Source organism: Telopea speciosissima, chromosome 3 (assembly GCF_018873765.1).
Source record: "Telopea speciosissima isolate NSW1024214 ecotype Mountain lineage chromosome 3, Tspe_v1, whole genome shotgun sequence".
Lineage (NCBI taxonomy): Eukaryota > Viridiplantae > Streptophyta > Magnoliopsida > Proteales > Proteaceae > Telopea > Telopea speciosissima.
In genome coordinates, this window is record NC_057918.1 from 39,861,140 (window position 1) to 39,884,651 (window position 23,512).

At 38.5% G+C, this 23,512-nt stretch overlaps 1 protein-coding gene across 1 annotated transcript; it reads right to left on the bottom strand.

Annotated features, from left to right (window-relative positions):
- Positions 1-10,133: 10,133 nt before the first annotated feature.
- Positions 10,134-14,737, bottom strand: LOC122655601 (E3 ubiquitin-protein ligase WAV3-like). The gene is made up of 2 exons (XM_043849838.1): positions 14,440-14,737; positions 10,134-12,396 (listed from the first exon to the last, which is right to left on the bottom strand). The coding sequence occupies exons 1-2, from the start codon at positions 14,677-14,679 to the stop codon at positions 10,453-10,455; spliced, it is 2,184 nt and encodes a 727-aa protein (XP_043705773.1). The 5' UTR covers positions 14,680-14,737; the 3' UTR covers positions 10,134-10,452.
- Between the last annotated feature and the right edge of the window lie 8,775 nt (positions 14,738-23,512).

Consider the following 23,512-nt stretch of genomic DNA (forward strand, 5'->3'; position numbering starts at 1 on the left):
GCCGTGGACGGCTTACTTGGCCCAGGCTGGGGGGCACCCTCCCCTCAAAACACAGTTTTCGGGTAGGGAGACCCCCCATAGTGTGGATTTCCCCTCTTTTCTTGGCTTTTTTCCCTAATTCTCTCTCCTCATGAGTGTTGGAGTAAGGTTCTTCGAGTGTGGGTAGATCCTTTGATTACCCGTCTGATAATAGAGCGATATCCGTTTTTAGAGTTTGTTCCTCCGTCAGTGCACGGATAACAAACTAAAACCCCCATTACAGACTATATTCTGTCCATTTGCTTACCACCAAGCTACTTTAAAGAGCCGTTATTCTGTCAAAAGAAGTAGACGTCGATCCATTTGTCTATCTCCCCTGAGCCAAGGGAATCCCTATATAGGTATAATTACTGCATTTTTATCGATTCAATGTAGTCCTTCGGTGTTTTATCGCTTTCATGTACATATTGTAGATATAATGTAACATATATAATGTAATCCCGTCGTAATAAAGGGGGAGAGAATATTCGTCATTTGGTAGCATTCATAACAGAGAGACCGGTTTCGATCGGGCGAGGTAGGTGCCTAACACCTTCCCACACTCGTAACCTGACCCCTTACTCAAGTCTCTGGTTAGACCATGTGGAGTCTCATAGCCCGACTCCGTTCGTGACGGACAAGGGCTACACTTATTGGGTCCTAAGCCCTAACCCTAAGTGGCGGCTTCATTTCATATTTCTTTTAATATATTTTAATGTATGACCTCCAACCCCCTGATGCCATTCTCGTCCATTGAGAATATTATCCATAATATCATTCGTCGCCAAGGAGGCTGTTGCAGAAACCTTATCACGGCAAGGACCACAGTACTTACAATCTGGTTATGTTTTGTGTGGAAACCTGTCAACTAGTGGTTCTCCTGAATGGCTCCCATTTATAATTTTTCACACTATAGAGGGGTTTGAGGCTGGGTGACCCACTCTCTCCATATCTTTTTGTACTCTATGTGGAGGTCTTCTCCACACACTTAAAAGAGGCAAATGCATCTCGACAAATACATGGAATTAATATTTGTAAAAGGGGGTGACGCATCACCCATTTATCTTTTGCAGATGACCTTATACTTTTGGAGATCATAAATAATTATTAGGACATGTCTGGGCAATGCTTGAATATCTCAAAGACCAGAGCTCATTACAGCTCTCAGCGACATTTAATGTTACACCCACAACTAAGCGGGATATATATACTGCGGGATACTGTTAGAATAAATTGATCCGAATAGGGACAAGATCCCAAAAGTCAGGATCTCCATAAGGCGTTCAAGAACACAATCAAATAAATAATAGAAAATAGGGATAAAACCACCAACCTTGTTTCGCATCCATAGTGATGATGATCGTAGCGGAAAATAAAGAACAAAGATCTAGGTGCTTCCCCTCTATTCCCAAAGTAACTGGCCTGATGAGAATACCGAATGCGTAGGGACGACGAACACTGAAAATTTCCCTTTCTTTCAAGAATGCACTCCTCAATAGCAATTGAGAATAATAAGTTGTGTTGGGCAGAGGGGGGACCTAGCTCTACTTATATAGTAATTCCTATAGGGTCTGACTCATCACAGTCCCAATAGGAATCTATCTGGCCCACACTAAGCCAGTCCACATTAGACTTCTAATCTAACTTAATGACCCCACTTTATTAGACCAAAACCCTAATTAGCCTGGTTTAGGGATTTAATTATATTCGTATAGAGTTTTATTAGAACTAAAATTCTAACATTCTCCCACTTGGACTTACATTAAATTCCTTATTTTTAAAAGGATTTAAAAACAGTTTTGACCGAAACAAATCATAGGCTAACAACTCTTTAAGAAAACTTTATGTGCACAATTTTTAAAATAAATTGGTCTAGAGGTCATATTAGAAAGTCAATCCTATCCCATAGAGTTTTAGACACCGAATCATGGCGGTAACTGCATCTATGATCAAGTGACACAGAGCCTTCAATGGTCACAAGAGCCCTCAACTCTACTAATATGGATGCAATGTGGTAGTGTGGCAACGAGATAATACTCACGTTGTGATTCCTTATGTATTATCCGTTTATCATTCCAAAATTTCTCTTCTTTAAGTGGCACAGGCTCACTAGAGAAATAAACTTTGTGATTCTAACGAATCTGTATGTCTCATCAAAAATAACTCGAGTTATACTTTATGTGTTACAAGACATACCTTTAGGCTAACAACTTAATGCCCCAGCCTTGCTTAAGGTTAACACATTCCTTAAGACTTTAAAATCAGAAATATATACATCATGTCAATAAATAAAACACTCATGTGTTTAAAAGAAATTGCATGTAATGACACCTGATATATATATAAATCAAAGTTTACCAAAAAATACAGATGAAAAGAAACTTTAAATTACAATGAAGCAAAATAAAACAAACTCCCACTAACTAACCACATCCCATGATGCAACTAAGCCCATGCCCATGACATGTCTCTCAAAAACACAAGGGCGAAGACCTTTGGTTAGGGGATCTGCAACCATATCATCTGTACTAATATGCTCCACTGTAATGTCACCTTCCTTTACTCTCTCCTTTATGGTCAAATACTTGACCTCCATGTGTTTAGACCCTCTAAGTCCTTTATTGTTGTTTATAACCAACACAGCAGAGCTGTTATCACAGTATATCTGGATGGGTCTATCCACAAAATCTACAATAGTCAACTCCTTTATGAGTTTTTTGAGCCAAATAGCCTGAGTAGCAGCCCTATAGCATGCTACAAACTCTGCCTGCATAGTCGAAGTGATCACCAATGTCTGCTTTTTACTCTTCCATGATACTGCCCCTCCTGCCATCAAGAAAACATAACTTGATGTGGATTTTCTGTCATCCTCACAGCCAGCAAAGTCAGAGTCTGTATACCCCACTAGCTTGAGTTCAGGAACGTGTCTGTAAGTCAGCATATAATCTCTTGTCCCCTTCAAGTACCTCAATACTTTCTTTGTAGCAACCCAGTGACTAAGACCAGGATCTGACTGATACCTGCCAAGAAGTCCCGTCACAAAAGCAATATCCGATCTAGTACAGACCTGAGCATACATGATACTACCAAGTGCGCTAGCATAAGGCACCTTCTTCATTTCATCCCTCTCAGCTTTATTTTTCAGGCACTGCGTCGAACTCAGTTTGTCACCCTTGAGAATAGGAACATTCCCAGGTTTGCAATCCGGCCATCGAACCTCTCAGAACACGATCAACATAAGCCCTCCGAGAAAGACTTAATAAACGGCGAGAATGATCCCTATGGATCTCAATCCCAAGAACAAAAGAGGCCTCACCAAGGTCCTTCATGTCAAATTCCCTAGATAAAAGTTGCTTTGTATTATGCAACATCCCTAGGTCCTTGCTTGCAAGCAGGATGTCATCCACATACGAATGAGAAAACAGAATTTGCTCCCACTAACCTTGTGATATATATCTTGATCCACTTTGTTTTCCATAAAACCAAACGAAGTCACAACACGTCAAATTTCGGATACCACTTGCCTAGAAGCTTGTTTGAGACCGTAGATAGACTTCTTAAGTCTACACACAAGATGATCTGAATCATCCACTGCAAAACCCTCAGGCTGAACCATATATACTTCCTCATCAAGATTGCCATTGAGAAAGGCGGTTTTAACATCCATCTGATGCAGGTCCATATCAAAATGAGCTACCAATGCCATGATCACCCTAAAGGAATCCTTCGAGGAGACTGGAGAAAAGATCCCATTGTAGTCTACTCCCTCTCTCTGAGTGAATCCCTTGGCTACCAGTCTGGCTTTAAACCTCTCAACTTTTCCTTTGGAATCTCTTTTGGTTTTATACACCCATTTGCAACCAATAGGCTTACAACCTTTAGGTAAATCAACAAGCTCCCAAACATCATTATGTTTCATCAATTGCATTTCATTTCTCATCGCATCTATCCACAAATCCGACTGAGGACTAGAAACAGCGCCTGAATAAGTAATTGGATCGACCACACAACCAATGTCATAGTCATGTTCTCCCAGATAGACCTCAGAGATAGGTGATATAGTTGACCTTCTCTCTCTGGTGGATCTCCGTAATGGTGCCACTACTGCCTCAACCTAAATCTGAGGAATCTCAGCTGGAACTATATCAATGATAGGATCCTCAACCGCATCCTGAATAAGAGGAATCTCATCAGGTGCTACATGAATGTCGGGGACGGTATCAATATCAGGCTCCTGAACTCCAGCAGGTGTAACCAATGGCACAGTATGCCCCACATCAGTCTGAATAGGTAGAAGAATAGGTACCGATGTACCAACCATGTGACTATCTTGAACAGTCTGAGAACAGTCATTCTTTTCGGCCACATCAAATTCCAAAAACTTCGCTGTCTGTGACTCCACAATCCTAGTGCCTCCGCAGGGATTATAAAATTTATATCCCTTCGAATGATCTGGGTAGCTGACAAAGTAGCAACGAGTAGTCTTGGGATCCAACTTGTTTAAAGTCGGATTATACAACTTCACTTCTGCAGGGCACCCCCAAACTCTAAGATGGTTTAAACTGGGTTTATGGCCGGTCCACAACTCAAAAGGTGTAAGAGGAGCGGCTTTAATAGGTACACGGTTAAGGATGTAAAGAGCAATTTTCAAGGCTTCACCCCATAAGAACTTAGGTAAATTTGTCCTACTAACCATACTCCTCACCATGTCCATAAGGGTACGGTTACGCCTTTCGGTGACCCCATTTTGTTCAGGACTTCCTGGCATAGTAAACTGACTAACTATTCCAGAGTCCTCAAGGTATTTGGCAAATGAGCCCTTAAGCTATCCAGCATCGCCATGTCTGCCATAATACTCACCCCCACGATCAGATCTAACAATTTTAATAACTTTTCCTAACTGTTTCTCAACATCAGTCCTAAAAATCTTGAACTTGTCAAGAGATTCAGACTTTTCTTTAATTAAGTACAGGTATCCATATCGGGAGTAGTCGTCTGTAAAAGTGATGAAATAAAATTTTTTACACAATGTGGCTGAATAGGGACCACTGATGTCAGTGTGAATGACCTCTAACAGGTCAGAACTACGGACTGCAGTTTTCTTCTTTATTTTGGTCATCTTTCCCTTACAACAGTCTACACAAGTTTCTAGATCACTTTCGAAAGTAGGCAGGATGTCAGACTTTATCAGCCTTTCCACTCTTGCCTTAGAAATATGACATAGCCTCTTATGCCACAATGTGAAAGACCGTTCTTTAGGTAAGGGTCTTTTAGAAACAACACTTTCAACATTACAGGAGACATAGATATCAGTAGGAGACAAACACAATCTGTACAATCCGTTGGACATAAAGCAGGAACCAACTTTAGTTGAATTAAAAAATAAATTAACCATAGTATTCTTTATTTCAAAATAAAAACCACTAATGTCCAAAACTGAAACCGAAATTAAATTCCGCCTAAAGGACGGTACATAAAAAGTGTTCTTTAAAGTCAATTTAAAATCAAAATCTAATAATAAAATGACATCTCCCACGAACTCTACGTCAGAATGTCCATCATTTCCTACAACCAGCCTTGATTCATCCTTGTTTGGCTTCCTCCGGTTTATGAACCCCTGTATGGTAAAAGCAACATAGTTAGTTGCACCGCTATCTAGCCACCAAGAACTGGATGGGGCTTCTGAGAGATTGGATTCACAAACAAAAGCCAAAGAATCATTACCTGATAGCTGCTTGGGCTTGAATAACCAAGCCTTGAATTTATCGCAGTCCTTCTTCATGTGACCCTTCTTCTTGCAAAAGAAGCAGCGATCACTCTCTTTCTTCAAAGAGTCTTTCTTGAGTCCCAAATTGTTAGTCTGATCGGACTGTTTATTGGCAGACTTATGAGTATGGTTTTTAGACTTTTTACTCTTACGGGCTTTGGAAGTAAACAGAGCAGTAGGCTTTTTCTCTTTCTTCAGTTTCTCTTCCTCAGACACAACCCTAGAAATTAGGTCATTAATGCTCCAGACTCCATCTTGGAAAATGTAGTTGGTTTTTATGATGCCAAATTCAGAAGGTAGGGTATTTAAGGCTTGATGGACAATTAGGGCATCTGGAAGAGGAATGTCTAAGGCCTTGAGTTTAGTTTGGTAATCAACCATCCTAATAATGTAATCCCTAACACCCCCAGAACCATCATACTCCATATTAAATAACCCTTGCAGAAGTGTCCCAATCTCAGCATTCGATGAAACTTTGTATCTCTTGAAAATTGCATCTAGCAATTTCCTGGCAGTACATTTCTCAGGCAGACCACTTTTTAGGTGTTCTGGTATCGACCTCTTTATGGACAGTATGCTGAGTCGATTACTCTTTTGCCATGCAGCATGCACAGACTTTTCATCCTCAGTACTATCAGCAGTTAGTTCCATTGGTGTATCCATAACAAGGGACGTCGTGTATCCATAACAAGGGACGTGTGCACATCTGCCATTTCCATAGCAAACATAATGTCCTCTTTCCACTTCTTAAAGTTTGACCCAGTGCGGAGCTCAATAGTAACCATGTTATTATTGACAGAGAAGGTGACTGAAAATTTAAACAATGAACAGTATAATAATTAAAATGATGCAAGTACAGCTTGAAAACTTTATAAGCTAATGAGAATTTTACACACATCATTGTGAAAACACCTTTGGGCTGAATTCTCAATATGCAATTGTAAAAATCCCTACATACCAGTGGCCATGGGAATACAGCTCAACTTTCAAAATCCACCACCTTTAGGTGTGCAGAATTCTAGGGTCAACCTATTCACATGCATACTGTATATGTACCTCTTCAAGTACCAATACATGACCACCACCTTTGGGTGTATGACCACACATCAGAGTTGAAGGACATTCCACAACTGTATAAGACCGGTGTTTCACAAATCCAACAAGGAAGGTCACTTTGGCGGCTGCATCCTGTCAAAAACATGAAACCCTCTTTCGGGATTTTTCAAAATTACTTACATCCTTTAAACAATGTGTTATTTTATAATTTATGACAAGGGGCTTTAAATGTCTTAAAATTAACACAAAAATAATAATAATACTGTTCATCAAGGTAGGTATTCCAGCAATTCAGAAATTGGTTCGGTTCCCAATAGAACGAACCGATAAATTTCATAAAGGATATGCATTAAAAGAATACCAAAAATATTTAAAATATTCATATCTGATCAAAACAGAGGGCACCACTGTGTAGAGCACAGAAAAACAGAGCCAACGCAAAAAATGGGACCCCAAACAGAGTCTCGTAGCCCCCAGAAAGCCCGATCAAAGTTTAGGTCCAAATCCGGTTGACTGTACTGGTCAAACCGGTTCGAAAAGTCAAACCAAATCAATTTGGCGCAACCCCCCCGGTTCGAGTGAACCGGTTCAGACCCGATCCGCCCTGGTTCGGGTCAACCCAAGACGGGTCGGGTTTTCGGATCAGAAACCGGGTCGACCCGACCCGAGCGGCGCACGTTAGCATCGCCTATAAATAGCATCAGGCGCACGATAGCAAAACCCAAATTCTTTTTTTTTTTTTTTTAACTTCTGCCGGCGAGTGAAGATCACCCGCCGCTGCCGCTGCGCGTGGGAGCGCGTCCGGCAGCCGCCGGCGGTGATCCACCCACTGAAAATTCTGATTTTTCAAGCTCTACTTCCCCATGTGATCAGATTCTGTTTTCGCCGGCTAAAAAAATTGGCAGAATGCCAGTGTCCGTACCGGTTTTTGGAAAACTGGAAAAAACCCTAAAAACCTTGATTCGAATCGAAAAATTTTCGATTCCCTTATTATGTTCTATTATTTTGAATCCATATAGGTTCAAGAACGGATCTATGGAGGCTCTGATACCACATGATAGAATAAATCGATCCGAATAGGGATAAGATCCCAAAAGCCAGGATCTCCATAAGGCGTTCAAGAACACAATCAAATAAATAATAGAAAATAGGGATAGAACCACCAACCTTGTTTCGCATCCATAGTGATGATGATCGCAGCGGAAAATAAAGAACTAACAGATACCACTTCTATCAAGGAAACTTTGCAAGACACATTGTGGGAACCTGATTCCGAGAGTCAATGCTAAGCTTCAAAGTTGGAAATCCAAAATTCTGACCACGGCTGGGAAGCACAAATTAATCCAATCAACCCATTCGGCTCTCCTCCTACACTATATGTCTTGCTTTCAACTTCCATCATCTATTATGCAAACTTTGGATTACACCTGTCATAAATTCTTCTGGTCCAATGGGAGGGGTCATTCATCGTAACAATCAATTGTAGCATTCACTATTTGCAGACCCAAACGATGTAGGGGCTTGAACCTAAATGGGATCATTATCCGCTGTTGTAATTGCAGTGCTGTTGTATTCATCATACGGTGCTTTAGGTGCCATGTGTGCACAGCGGATCCTACATGGCACACATGACACTTGCAGCACCGCACGATGAGTACAACAACGGATAAAAATCCACCTAAACATGCAAGTTGAATGAACAAGCCTATGTTAACCTAAAAAGCGTGGGAACTCCTAAATCCTACTTCTCTATGGGTTCATCTTATGAAGCAAAGGTAACTTCCTACTTTGGACTTCCTTCATGCTTCCTCTGCTTCAACAGTTTCTTGGGGCTGGAAATCAATACTGGCAGCAAGGTCTATATTGATTAAAGGGCTTTTTGTTAAAGTTGGAGATGGTACGAATATAAATCTTTGGATTGACTATTGAATTCCAAACTTTCAGCCAAGTGCTGCCCCATTCCTATTGCCACCTACGACTCTAACTTGTTAGTCAACTAATAGACCATGCATCAAGAAGTTCGCGTGAAGATGTCATTTTCCATTGGCGGCCACCGGGTGTTGCTATGCAAATTCTCTCCATTCTCATCCCGATAGTGAATAAAAAAGACATATTCATATGGCTACCAACTGCTAATGGTGTCTTTACCGTTGCTTCAGCGTATAATATTGAAACGTCTAATGATCAGCCCCATATTGTGGACCAGTGTGGTTGAAGATGTGGCACATACCCACAGCTCCTAAAGTCCAGTTCTATGAAAACTGATACTAGGGAGGCTTCCTATTGTAGACCTGCTGAAGAGTTGTACTCTAACCTTCCACCTCCTTGTCAGCTATGTTCTTGTCCCATCTTAAATCCCACGCACATCTTTCTAATATGTCCTTGAGCGGAGCTGGATCAATATGGAGTATGGATCCCTCTCTTATGGTTCGGTTCATACCTGGTCTAACATTCAGACCGACCTTCGTGATTTGATTAGAAATGTCTACCAATAGACATTCTCTTATTTACAGCAATCTTTGGCATCTGTGGACCTCATGACTTAGTACAAGCACACATCAATCAATATGCGATGTGACAATAGAGTCAAGCAGTACTTTTATCAAAACCAATTCCCAACATGAACATTTTTGAGGGGGTGAAGAGCCCCATCTAAATTCCGAAACCATTATGGGCTTACCAACTTGTGACCTTCAGTCCACACATCAATTGATGTCTCAATTAAATCTTAAATCTACATGTTCAAGCTCGACCGATCCAAACCAGTACCGGCTGAGTTCACTAACAAACCAATCCTACCCCCCCCCCCCCTCCCTCCTCTGCAAAACCCAAAAAGAAAGAGCCCCGATACAACCAAATTTCTCTTCACCCACAGTGAGGTATTCCATCGTTAGTGGCCATCATTGTATATCCTTTTGGATGGGCATCTGAAATCTTTCCCCATCCTCCAAATACTTGTTTTGCTTAGAAATCACAACCACATACTTGGACTTGAGGTATAAAATTAAATCACCAATTCAACCATTTAAGATTCAAGCCCAGATAGTTCCAGGGCTGACTACGCACGGACACACAAGGCAGTGAGTGCAAGCTTGAAGGCTAACTCAAATAGAAACCTGCATTCGGGAATCTTGATAGAAGGTTGTCGAAAAGAATCAAGAGCGTATTATATATATCTAGTGCCCAATGCAAACCCCTTGAGTATCCCCCACAATTACAACTTAACAAAAACTTATACCAACCCCCCCCCCCCTCCCTCCCTCCCTTTTTTTTCTCCTTCTCCCAAAAGAGACCTCTCCTCCTCTCTTCTTTTCTGTACAAGATACATCACCCAAATTACAAATAACAATAACCCAAAATGAAATAAAAAAACAAAAAGATATTATACCTCCCGATACCCTGAACCCCTAATCTTTTTACCCTTTTGCCTCTTTCCCCAGCCAATTCCAACCTCAGTTTTATTCATTTACATGACAAGCAAAAATAACCCCCTCCCTCTTTCCCTCCTTCCCTCCGATCCCCTTCATCACCCAAGAAAACAGAAGGCTGAAACATTTTATACGTGAGCGATTATATCCTCCTCTGCCACAAGCCTAACGATTTGACATTTTTTACCTAGGCTGTGGTCGTACCTGAAATGAACGAGCTGGTCGAACTGGTGGGTGAAGTGTTGGGCTAGCCAGTAACATACTGTGTGACCGGGTGACCATGTCAACCATGGTTGGCGTCTGGTATGCCTGTATAAGACTTGTGCCGTCTATGGAATCTCCACGAGTTGTTGCCCTCTGCCATGAGTGAGAGCTCAGACCCGACAGCACATATGCTCTTCCAGATGCTTCGTACATTTGCCGACTAGCCATCCTCTCCTGCATCTCCCTGAGCTCTGCATCCAAAGCTACACACAACCGGTCCCCAGCCCGTGCCGATGCAGTTTCTGCCAATGCTCTACGGCAGCCCTCAAGGATAGACACAGCACCAGTGAGGTCACCACGCTCAGCTGCAGCTCGTGCCTCAGCCATTGCATCAGCAGCTTGTAGCCTGTTTTGCTGCCTGTCCACTTCTATAGACACCACCCTCTGTCCAGCAATTTCAGGCCTCTGAATTCTAACTTCATCCCCTTCCAAAGCCACATTCTCTTTTGTCACAGGGTCTCTATAAACACAACGCACCTTCACTAATGATGTCATGTCAACTGTCTCACCAGCTGCCGGAACATTGACCGACAATAGAAAATCTCTCTCCTCATCTGCATACAAATCACCAACATCAATGTGACCTGTCCGTGCATCATTCTTCACATGGCTTGGGTAACTTCCCGCTTTCAGTGAACAAAGACAAAGAGCTGGATGTACACACTCAATCTCTACTTGCAACTCCTGAACAACCACACTCAAGAGACCCCCTATGCACTGAGCAAATGCATCCTGGATCACGCCCTCAGCCTCTATGAAAGAGAAGGTCCCACCAGAAGTCTCCGAGATTGAGTGCATTGAAGCGGCGTCATGGTCTGCACCAAATCCAAATGCATGGACCGGGATCTTGCAACCAGTGTTACCACTGCCACGGACAGAGAATGGCAGAAGAGTCTGGTAATCTGGCCGCGGTTGGGCTCCTCCTCCAGGACTACTGACAGTATAGGTATCCTGCCCATCAGATAATAATATGATACTGCAAACAGGATTCTTCTCCCTACGTTCTTCCATAACCTTTGCACCCTTCCTCAGACCCTCAGCAATATTCGTTCCACCATTTGAAATCAGGGAGTTCACAGCCTGCAGAGCATGCTGTTTCCCAGCATCTGTCATTCGACGGAGAGGGAACAAGCGACGTGCTGCAGATGAGAAGGCAATGACTGACAGCCTATCAGAGGGGCCAAGGTTCTGTATTACAAATCCCATGGCTCGCTTCAGCAATGCAAGCTTGGTACCTGCCATGCTGCCACTGACATCAAGCACGGTGACAAGGTCAACAGGAGCACGTGATGTTTGAGCAGTTGGCGGCATGTTAGCCAGACCTCTGCCTAAATTTTGACCTGAACTCGCAACAGGAGCCTTAAGATGGATTAGAACAGTAAAGCCCTCATGAGAGTTAAGCCGTGAAACAGCTGACACTTCAGGATATGTTTTCAAATCCATTGTTCTATTGGAATTGCTATCCAAATCATCCTTCGAAGAAGATGTGCTTTCAGCTAACTCGGATTGGATACCCAAAGGATCATCATCATTGAATAAACTTGGCTCAGGAGCCTGGAAGACGGATGCAATGTGCCGATGGGAACCAGGGCAAGTTGGAGGGAGTCTGCGTAGTACAGTCATCCATGCATCATCTTGGGGCCAATCTACTGGGTTGATTCTTGCTCTCCCATGGGGGAGGTCTGAACTAGGGCCTTGAAAGGGAACTTCCTTCCATTTCGCTCTACAAACGGGACAAATTTGATTGCCATGCTTCACATTAGAAGCAATGCACTGGAAATGGAAAGCATGTGAACATTCTGCAGTGAATATGGCATGGCCGTGGCCTGGTTTCATGGTGCCAAGGCATATTGCACAGGTTCTCTGCAAGTAAAAAAGAGAGGTTAAGAGAATGCATAATCCCCCAATTCAACTAAAGGTAAGTTGGAAACAAACAACAAGAGAATCTCAACCATACAGGATTATCAAAATCCTTTATCAACAAAATTAATAATGGACATATAATATTGTTCTTATGTGTCGGGAAAAAAATGAAAGGTAATTTGAAATTTATCTACGGTTGTAACAGCATTGAAAATTAATTAAAATAAACAACCTCATTATTCATTGCTATTCATCAGTTAAAGTTTAGCCAAAATTGCCCATGAACTGTGCAACATGTGTCAGCAGAAATTATACATCTTTCATGCCAGCACTACATTATGCAAACTCAATCAAGTAACCCATTAAGAGCTCAAATCTCTCTAGTTTATAAGATAATGCATTCGAGATCTTTCGAGTATTTAGTTAATCATCAAATACTTCGAGAGAAACAAATAACTCTAGGAACCAACTTGTGCTCCTTAACTTGCCTTACACAACATGTATATAACTCACTTAGGTCTCTGAAATAATGCGCTTCAAAGGCAGAATAAACAAAACATAAATAGCCATTTGATTAATGAAAAGTTATGTTGGACAACCGTTGATTATTTAATCAAATAGGTGATATACCACATTTTATGTTGACTTTAACAACAGTCGATTTGTTGAAAAGACAAACAAAGAAAGATGGAAAGTTGAAAAAGTGAAATTTGTAATAGATGTGAAACAACTAGCAGTATCAGTTTTCCCAAGTAATACCATAACCTGTATCTAAAGTCAAGGGATCTGTCCATCAGAGAAGTTACTTTATACAGTACACTATTGAGGTTTATCAAAAAGCATACGTTTAAGAGCATGCAATTTATGATAAACGAAAACGATCAAGTATATTTGTGTATACAACTGTACAAACTTTAAAAAAATGATAAAAAAGAAGAACAACAACCCGTCAACCAGGAAAAACGAAAAAGGTCAATGCTAGGCTTTTACCAAATGATGGGGGTACAATGGGAAAGTAGTAAAATCAGAACCTGCGACTTTGAAAAGTATGGATAACTAAGCAACAGGATGAAATGCTTGCTTTCAAGGCAATCAGGAAAGAACAAACACAGCTCATCCATCAAAAGAAGGGGAAATCATGAGTCTCTAAGATTTTTGAAAAACAAAAATCAGTGGTCCTAACCTTTGGTGCAGCATCCTACCCCTTAAAAAAACACCAATTAATGTCTACACTCTATACATATATATATATATATATATATATATATATATATATATATAGAGAGAGATAGAGAGAGAGAGAGAGAGTAGTTGTTGACCAGAGTTGCTACTTTCCCTTCAAGGGATAGGTAAAAATAAAGGTACCATGAAAATTTTCTTTTCTAATAAGCCAAACGACAATGGTCCATAAAGGGCCAACAACACTTTACCCCCACAAGGCAGTATGGGAAAACAACAAGACAGCAATAAATCAGCTCTAGCGCCTGATAAAATTTTCATGAATTATTTGGATAAAAAGAATGTGGTTGAGCTATGAAACATAATGAATTAGCAAGAAAATAAGCCGTTTAGTTTTTGCTAATTAAGCCATCAAAATTGACATAGAAACACACATCTGAATAATCAGAAATCAAAAAGGGAAATAAAGAAAAAAACATAGACAATCATTCACGCTAATCTTTTCTCGGATGAAAAGAGGGCGAAATCAATCAAGAAGAAGCGCTAATATACTGCTAATGAGACAGTCAAATAGATGCAGCAGTAATAGCAAAAAATGGAAACAGTAAAATCAAAAATCCTTCAGACTTCATACTCTACACATTCTTCAACTTTCACAAACGATGCTCAAAATCTATCTCACCCCCCTCGAAGGGAATTTTTTTTTTTTTAAAAAAAAAACAGAGCAAGAATCTCTTCATCCCAAGAGGAAGTGCTTGAATATTAATTGATTACTGAAACCATCAACTAGACAGAAAGAATGGAATATAAAATACAGTAATCAATCAAACGCCATAGCAGTAAATGACAATGAGAGGATCAAACCTTTAAGGATCTGCTGCCGCTTTTCGACAGCCGAAGACCCGAAGAAGATGGTGAAGGGGAAGCCAACATTGCAGATCGAGAATCTGAGTTCCGGGACGCTGGAGAAAGTGAAGACACATCGGAATATCTCCCAGCAGCATCAAGGGATGGGGGTGAATCTGAATCATCCAGAGTCCTCGGAACGTAAACGCAGAGATGCAAACCTAAAGCAACCTTCGCTTTTCTCCATTTACTTCCCATTTGCCAAAGATCTGATAGGAGCTTCAAACGATTCTTCACAAAGCTAACTCTAAGTCTTTCAGATTTAGTTTTACAGAAAGAGAAAAAACAGAAGCAGATCACCAAATGCTTCTCTCAATCTTCTTATCTTCGTCTACCCTTTTTTTCTTGGTAGGGATCCTCTAAAACGAAGAGATTCCAGGCAAGGTGTGAAGATCCAAAAAATTGCTAAAAACAATAGAATGAGAATGACACTATAAGAGGCTCGACTTTAAGAAAAGGAGAAGTGGAACACCAAAACCAAAGAACTTTGAACCAAGGTACGGTGGGTAATGTGAAGAGCAAAGACCAGATTAGCGATCTATATATCTTTTCGTATTTCTTTATTCAACTTCAACGTTCTGAAAGATGAGAGAAATCACAGATACACAACACACAACACACTAACCACGTCAAGTAAAGGAATAAGTCGTAAAAAAGAACACATGCTTGCTAGCTTTGCTCTCTATTTTCTTCCTAGACCTCTTCGCCGCCATTAGAGTTCTGGTTTTGACCTTCTTCTATTGAGCTGCTTCGGCTACTTTTCCACAGCTGAAGAATAGCATCTGATCCGATCGCTATTACTAATAAGTTTGTTTTTTGTCTGAATTAAAACTGAAACTAGGGTTTTATACTGCCCAGGATGTCAAATCCCCAAATTACCCCGTCCTGCTTTGTACATTACCACCTTTTGCAACCCTCATTTCCGCCAAATAAATAATGAAAGCAAAATTCCGCTGGGTCCCACTGTCATACGTTGTCAAAGCCTAATACGACATGGTTTTAATGCACGATATCGGTCAACTCGGAAACAGATACGGTATCGGATTGGTATTGGCAAGGATCGGTTATATCGAACAAATTTACCCCTAATCCTCTTTTAAAAATATTTTTTTGACCATTTTACCCTTGTCCGTAGAGATCGGCAAGATACAAAATCCGTACCAATACTTAGAACCATGTAATATGAGATTGTATTTTGGGTGTCAATCGTTTCAATTTCAGTTTTATTATTTCAAATCGGTTTAGGATAAATATGTACAAACTAAAATTGAATCTAAACCAACCCATTTTTATAAATTCAAATCAAAATTGAACTAGCTTGATTTGATTTTTATTTGTTTTTGGGTATTTTGTTTCGTTTGATTGATATACGATCTCACTAATTTGGTTTTGTTTGATTCATTTCTTTGGTTTATATGAGATTTAACAATTTTTTGTATCGACTTAGGAAAATGCAAGACACTAAAAGAAAATGAGTAAAAGCATATACCAGCAAAAGAAAAATGAGGAGAGTTGATAATAAAAACTAAAATCTTAGAATTCGTGTTTTAACCTTTTAGGGTTTATTTAGTACATGGTTTTAGACTTTTAATGCATGGTATCTCATTGTGTATCGATTACCTTCAAAACCAATACGATATTGATATGGTATTGATGTGGATCGATCATACTGAACAAGTTTAATCTTGGTTTTCCTTTAAAAAAATAGATTTTTTTTGGCTCACATACTCATTTTTCATATCGATCCATCAAAAGGTATCGATCACCTCAAAACCATGCAGTATAGTTGTATCAGGCGATCCGATACAAATATATCAAACCATGATTTAGGTTTGATTTGTATTTGGTTTATAAGGGTCACACTTAATTCGATCAGTTTGATTCGGTTCAAAACAACAGTTGTTAGCCTTAAGTCAAAATCAAACCAAATAAAATTTTAATTTCCAAAACCAAAACGAATGTACAGTTTTGTTTCCGTTCTAAATCAAAATCAAATCGATACTTTTTTTTTATTATTGAAAATGACTGACACGAATAAATACATTTTGGATTTTTGGTATCAATTGATTTCAAAATTTATCCAATCCGAAATGATATCGATACCATGAACTAAAACTATGAACACCCGTGCTGATACCGTACACTAAAAATCTATAGTCCATTAATCCTGTCTAAAATCACGATCATTATCACCTCCAATTCTGACACCCTCCAATTCCCCTCCAATCCCTCACATGGGGGATGAAATGACCACTTACCCACTGTTTGGACACATTTCCCAAGGCAATGGGTAAGTGATCATTTCACTCATATGTGAGAGATTGGAGGGAATTGGAGAGTGTCTGAATTGGAGGAGATAAAAATTCCACCACACACTAAAAATGGGGTGTGTGTGGCTGTGTGCCTATTATGTGTGTAGTCCCATCATCCATGAGAAGAAAGAAGGGGAAAGAGGGCATATAAGTCATTTCAAAGTCGATGGGTGGAGTAGGTTGGGAAAACACCCCAAATACACAAATGGCCTTGTTCAATTTGCCTGACACTATATTTAGTGCACCAATAGTGTAATAGGGACCCCACCTCTCTTTTCTTCTTCTTTGTTTTTTTTGTTTTTTTTTATGAGATAAATATAGGACCATACCTCTCACGTGGTGTAGTTAATACTCCAAGACAAAAGAGAGTCGTCTCCTGTCTACATGGCAAAACCCAGGTTTTAAGGAATCGTTATCATCTCCTGTTATAACACGATGCTGTAGTGTATCGTGCGGTATTATAGAGGCCATGTGACACAACGGACCTCACATAGTGCATATGATCTTTGCAGCCATCGCACAATGCATTACAGCACCGTGCTGTAACAAGAGAGGATAAAAATTCGATTTTAAGGGCAGGATTCTTGAGAATTGGAAAAATATGAAGGTAATGTATAGTATAAGGTATCTCATATGGTGAGTTTTTTTTTTTTTTTTTTTTGGTAAATTCTCATATCGTGAGTTGGATCAGCCACATTTTAAATTTAATATTAAATTTTTATTCTAAAAATGATCTCTAATTGGTGATGTTTTCTACGCCCTCTCACAAGACTTAATATTAAATTTTATTAAACCTCAAGTCAAAAAGGCAAAAATTGATTTATTTCGAATATCATTAGAAAAAGAAGACTCAAAATCTCTAATGAGGATAAAGAATTGTCCATTTTGAAATAGAGTGATCAAATATTGTTGAATTTATTAATATGAGGTAAAGAGCAAGACTATGCAAGCAAGATCTATTTTGTCAACTAGGTTTCAGCCTCATCCAACCTACCACGTGACAGATTTTTGGATCTAAGATGGCCTTAGTAGGTGAGCCATTTAAGGGAAACTCCTTATTATATTATTTTAAATTTTAAATGTTTCTATAATTATTTTAGGACCAAGTTTCCCTTGACCCACAGTGAATGAGATCTCATTAACCGAGGAGCAGGAGAGGGCAGGAATGGGTGTCCAGAAGGTATTTTGGAACATAATAAAACCCTATGAGGGGGTTGTGAACCCAAAGATGGTGGGTGAAGTGTCTTCTATGTGGCAGAGGAAAACTTTGTCCTTATTATAATCTATAGAACATTTACCAAAAATAAATACAAATCTATAGACCATTCATATCACCCACCGTCCAAATTCTAAAACCTCCTTTTATATTCAGAAAACTTCAAAGAAATTGCTACCCCCAACATCACATGGCAAGTTTAATGAGCTTTCCTTGCTTTTATGCCAAAATTGAATTCCAAACAAATTTCACCAGTCAAAGTAGCTTTTGAAGATTATGGATAGTTAAATGCCTTCCCCATTTATAGATCCCTATAACTTTAATTTTATGCCTATTATTTCAACTCTATTTTAGGATGGAAGATTCTATTTCAGTGAATATATTTTTCTCCCAAAAAAGAAGAAGTTTGGAAAGAATTCTAGTTATCTCATCATATTAATCAATCATAATAATTCATATCATGAAATCTTTTTTAATTTTGACATATCACCAATAGTGTTTTGGGGTATTCTCAATTCTTAAACTCTAAAAAATATCTACAAGAATATCATATAAAAAAGTCTACTAGAATATTCTTAAGGTCCAATATTAATTGTAACCAACTCAATGAAGAGGTTGAATTCCTAATGTATGGAATTTTTTTTTCCCTATGGAAGTTTTATAATACAGGGAATTCAGCCATTCCACTTCATAATTTAGTTGTTTACTTTATGATCAAATATAATTTATCCATTCTAATGTGAGCTAGAATGATCGAAATTTCAATTAATGATTCTCAAATTTGATTACTTTAATGAAATGTAACTTGATAAGCACTTGTTCTTTTGAAATTCTTAAACTTATAACAACAATTCAGCCTAATCCCAACTAAATGGGGTCGGCTACATGGATCTTTGGCCCTCCAATCAGTTTTCGAGGTTATACTTGAAACAAGGCTTAAGCTATTCATGTTTTTTCTCACCATTTTTCCTGAGGTCATTTTAGACCTAATCTTAGCTCTTTTAGTTTCTTTAATCTGAATCAAAATCATTCTATCGTATTGGAGTATCCCAAGGCCTCCATTGAATCTGGTCATGCCACCTCAAATGAAATTCTTGGGCTACTCTCAAATATGCTTTAATATGATCATTCATTACTTTATCCTTCATAGTTTTATAACGTCTTAATCCTATTTTAGGCAATTCACCCATAATTAAGTTATATTGGGGTGGATTATTAGTTGTGCATTAGAGACGTTTTCAATTATTATACATGTCTTTTGAAACTGTATTATGTTTGATCATGTGATCATATCTAATAAAATAAGCCTAACTTAAGATCTTTTAGGTGTATCATTTGTTTAATTACATAAATTTATATTTATAGTAACTGCATATAATAAGGGTATTTATTTTGTGTATATGAAACTACCATTATATGTGCATTCTAGATATTTTTAGCTAGTAGCAATTCTTGGCTTAGTTTGACCTCATCTATAAAATGATATCTTTATTTTCACTATGCATATCATAATGATATAAAGATATTAGTTGACATTTATGTCTTATAAGGATTTAATATTTAAGTAGAGAACATATAATTTAACATAAGACCTGTATAATTTGATTTTAAATCATTTTGATTAAAAATCATTATATTTAGAGGAAATACTCTAATGAGTATGTAATTCGTCCAACTTATATTGGTCTTACCACAAATGTTATTAATTTTGACTAAGTAAGGTATAATTAAATAAATATTTATTTGTTTGATTAATATTTTATGGAAAAAGGATCGTTGAGTTGTTGGTGTCTGATGTATGATATCGTTTTATCACATCTCATTGGTACACTCCTCTATGTTGCTTGCTCAGAAAACCATCTCCCATATTTTATTTCCAATATTTATAGTGTTTAAATTTGTGTTAAAAATAAAATGGTCTCATGCCTATTAAGACTTAATTATTTTAGCATTAGGATTGGATTTGTTTAATGAAAAAATTTAGTATTAGGATTTGATATATGTAAAATGAAGTAATATATCTATGTGGCACTGCTAAATTCTTAAATCATAAATGTGTTACACGAAAACAATTATTTATAAAAAATAAAATAAAAAAACTTAATCATCCCCAAAAGTGTATATTTAAATATATTAATTTTTTTAAATTTTAAAATATAATTAATAGGCAAATATAATATTGGTATGTATGTAAACAAGGTTTTGTCCATGTACAAAGAGAACAAGATCGTTCCAATGTAACAAGTTTTTCATGTGTAAAGTGTAAACATCTCTAATATGCTAATTGCCATTGAAAAAAGTAAGTTTTGAAAAAGTCTGAAAAGTCAATCACCTTGAAAACAACTCAACACAAGCATGGTTTGAGGAATCCGTATTGAATTGTTTGGATTTGTCGATTTGTATCAGTATTGGTGGAGATTAATATCAATTCTTGGTCGATCACGTATTGGTGGATTGATACGGACAAGGTTAAACCTTTTTTTTTTTAAGAAAAAGAATGTACATGATTCCCTCTCTCACTTCTGCTGATAGTAGCAGATATCATTTACTTATCCTCCTTCTTTAAGGATTGTAAGTTCTCTTGCATTTCTAAGGATTCAAACATTGTTGTAGATTTCCTAGTTAGAAAGGCCCTGTTTATAGTGTGTACAACAGTGTGACCGATTTCCCCTCCATGGCTAAAGGAGCCTTGTACCCCTCCGGCCATGTGCCCAATACACATCAATGAATAGATCTTCTATTACCAGGAAAAAAAAAAGTAGGGGTGTTAAAAAGCAGTTCCAACTGGTTGGGCCGATCGGAACGGACAAAAGATCGAATTGAACCAAAATAAATGTCCTGTTGGTTTTGTTTTGGGTTTTTAGGAATAGGCAAAAAACTGAAACTGGTTGGATCAATCAAAACTTAAAATGCAATAAAATTTAAAAAAAATCATTAAATTAAGATTCATTTTTTGCATTATTATTTATATTTTTTAAAATGAAAACCAAAATCGAATCGATAAACAAAATAATAATGGATGCATAAGAGTAAACTAATAAGAACCCAAAACCAATCAAACTGAAATCGAAATCAACCGAAACAAAACAACACCTTAGATGTAAGCTTGGGGAAAAAAACCAAGTCCAAACGACTACGGCTTGACCAGTACATACACAAAACCAAGTCCAACTGACTACGGTCTGTCCGAACCGACCATTTGACACCCTTAGATGTAAGCTTGGGGAAAAAAATCCTCTCCAATTCCCTAAAAGTGCAGTGCGGTGCAGTTTGGGGTGGAGATGTTGATACCTATAGGTGCGACATCCAACGGTGCTGAGCTTGAGAAGAAAGAAAAAAAAAAAAAACCTAGGGCAGTATAGCTTGGACCATTGAATGTCGTGTCTGGCAGGTGTCGACCTCTCAACCCTGAATTGCACCATACTGCACTATGGGGGAATTGGAGAGGATTTAAATCGGTAAGCTTGGTCATTTTTCGATGGAGACCACAAGCTGGGGGTAGGGGTGTCAATTTTGGACCGGAACCGACCCACCCAATAGCTTATTGGTCCGGATCTGGTCTTAGTGATAGGTGATTGGTCCGGATCTGGTCTGGTTCCCGAAACCGTTGGAACTGAAAGAAATACATACACTTGAATTTGTCTTACACCATTGTTTTTTGTTTTAAAATGTTAAAAGATGATCTTTGTTATTTTAAAATACAGTTGAAGTGACCTTTATTATACATTTGTTATGCAGTTGCTATTAGAACATGACCCAAGACTAAGCAAGACACTTGGCCCCTCAAATTCTAGTATTTTACCTCTCTCATATCTGTTGCACATAGAGGACACACACCAGTAGTTAATGAATTGCTTTTGAACGATTCTAGCTTTCTTGAGATTTCTCGTTCCAATTGAAAAAATGTTGTACATTTGGCTGCTCAACAAGGGCATGTTTGGACCCAATTAGGAACCGGAATCGGACCACCTAATAGTTAATGGTCCTGGATCTCAAATTTGGAATCGATGAACTTATTGGTCCGGATCTGATCTTGACATCTTAGAACCGGAACCACTAGAAAATCGGATCAATAGCCCAAAATCAGACCTGTTGACACCCCTCAGTGGGGGAATTATACATTTTTTTGGTAGAAGCAGGAATTATAGATAACACCAACTTATTTCAGCTAGCAATTTTTATTTGACTCGGTCCATACCATGGTTTGAAAAATGGTATCAAATCGGGTGTATCGGTAGAATTATATTCTAAATGAAGGTAAGTAAAATCAGTTTTTTTTTTAAGTTAATCCAAATTGAGGGCAAAACCTTGGTTTGAGGTACAGGTATCGTATTGGGTGGTACGTATCAATTTTGTTAATTATTGATCATTATACCATGTCGATATTATATCGGTAAAACAATATTGACAAGGGGTAAAACAATCGAAAACCTATGTTTTTTTTTAAATCAAGAATAAAATTATTCAATACAACCGATCCGTGTCAATATTGTATCAATATCTTATCGATTTTGTAGGTGATTGATACCCGATCCGATACTATATTCTAAAACCAAAACCATGGGCAAAACCATCAAGTCTACGTAAAAAAAAGTACAATATCATAATCACATTGATGACCCTGGGTGGAAAGTAGGAAGGGAAAAGGGGGTGGGGCCCTTGCCAGCCCTTCCATATCCACTTATTAATCCATCCATCCATCCATCCATTACGCATCATGATTTACGACTCAGCCACCACTCACACCATGTCAGGTGGGGACGAGAGACGTGGTCACGTGGGTGGGTAATCATCATGTATCCCGTGGGTCCCACAACTGTTTCAATACTTTTATGATATTTTGGTGATCATGGTTCTACTGGTCAACCCTCGTCCATCTCACCTACACGTGCACAACATCATTCAAGTCGTCGCGTGGGTCCCAATCTTTTATCGCTCCTCAGCGTCTACCTTTTGCTAACCACGTGGAGAGCTGATTTGGCAATTCTACGGTCCACAGTAGACTCTTTCATCCATTCTTTTCTGTTAAGGGTGTGAATCGATTGATTTGGATCGGTTTTAGTTCAATTTTACTAATTTGGGTGTCAGAATGGTGAAACTAAAACTAATCCAATAAGGATGTATCGATTTCGATTTGATTTTTGTTACGATCTAATTTGGATTCAATTTCTTATTGACTTCTCTAATCAATTTAATATCGAATTTGGTTCGGTTTGACATTTACTATATTCATAAGAATGATATAAGTAAAAGAATTTTTGGATAGATGCAGGTTTTTTAAGGAACTAACGATTTTTTCAGATCATTCTTTTCAATTAGATTACAAGATCAATGGGATCTAGTGTTGTAACAAAGATATTCTTGGCATAATTCCCATCCCCAACTATTACGGTGCGATCTTGGAGTTTGATTCCCTTATTGATGAAAGTATCAAAGTCAAGTTCTAGCATTCCCTTTATCACCACAAAGAATGTCCATATTTTGGATCTCTCCAACTTTTTAA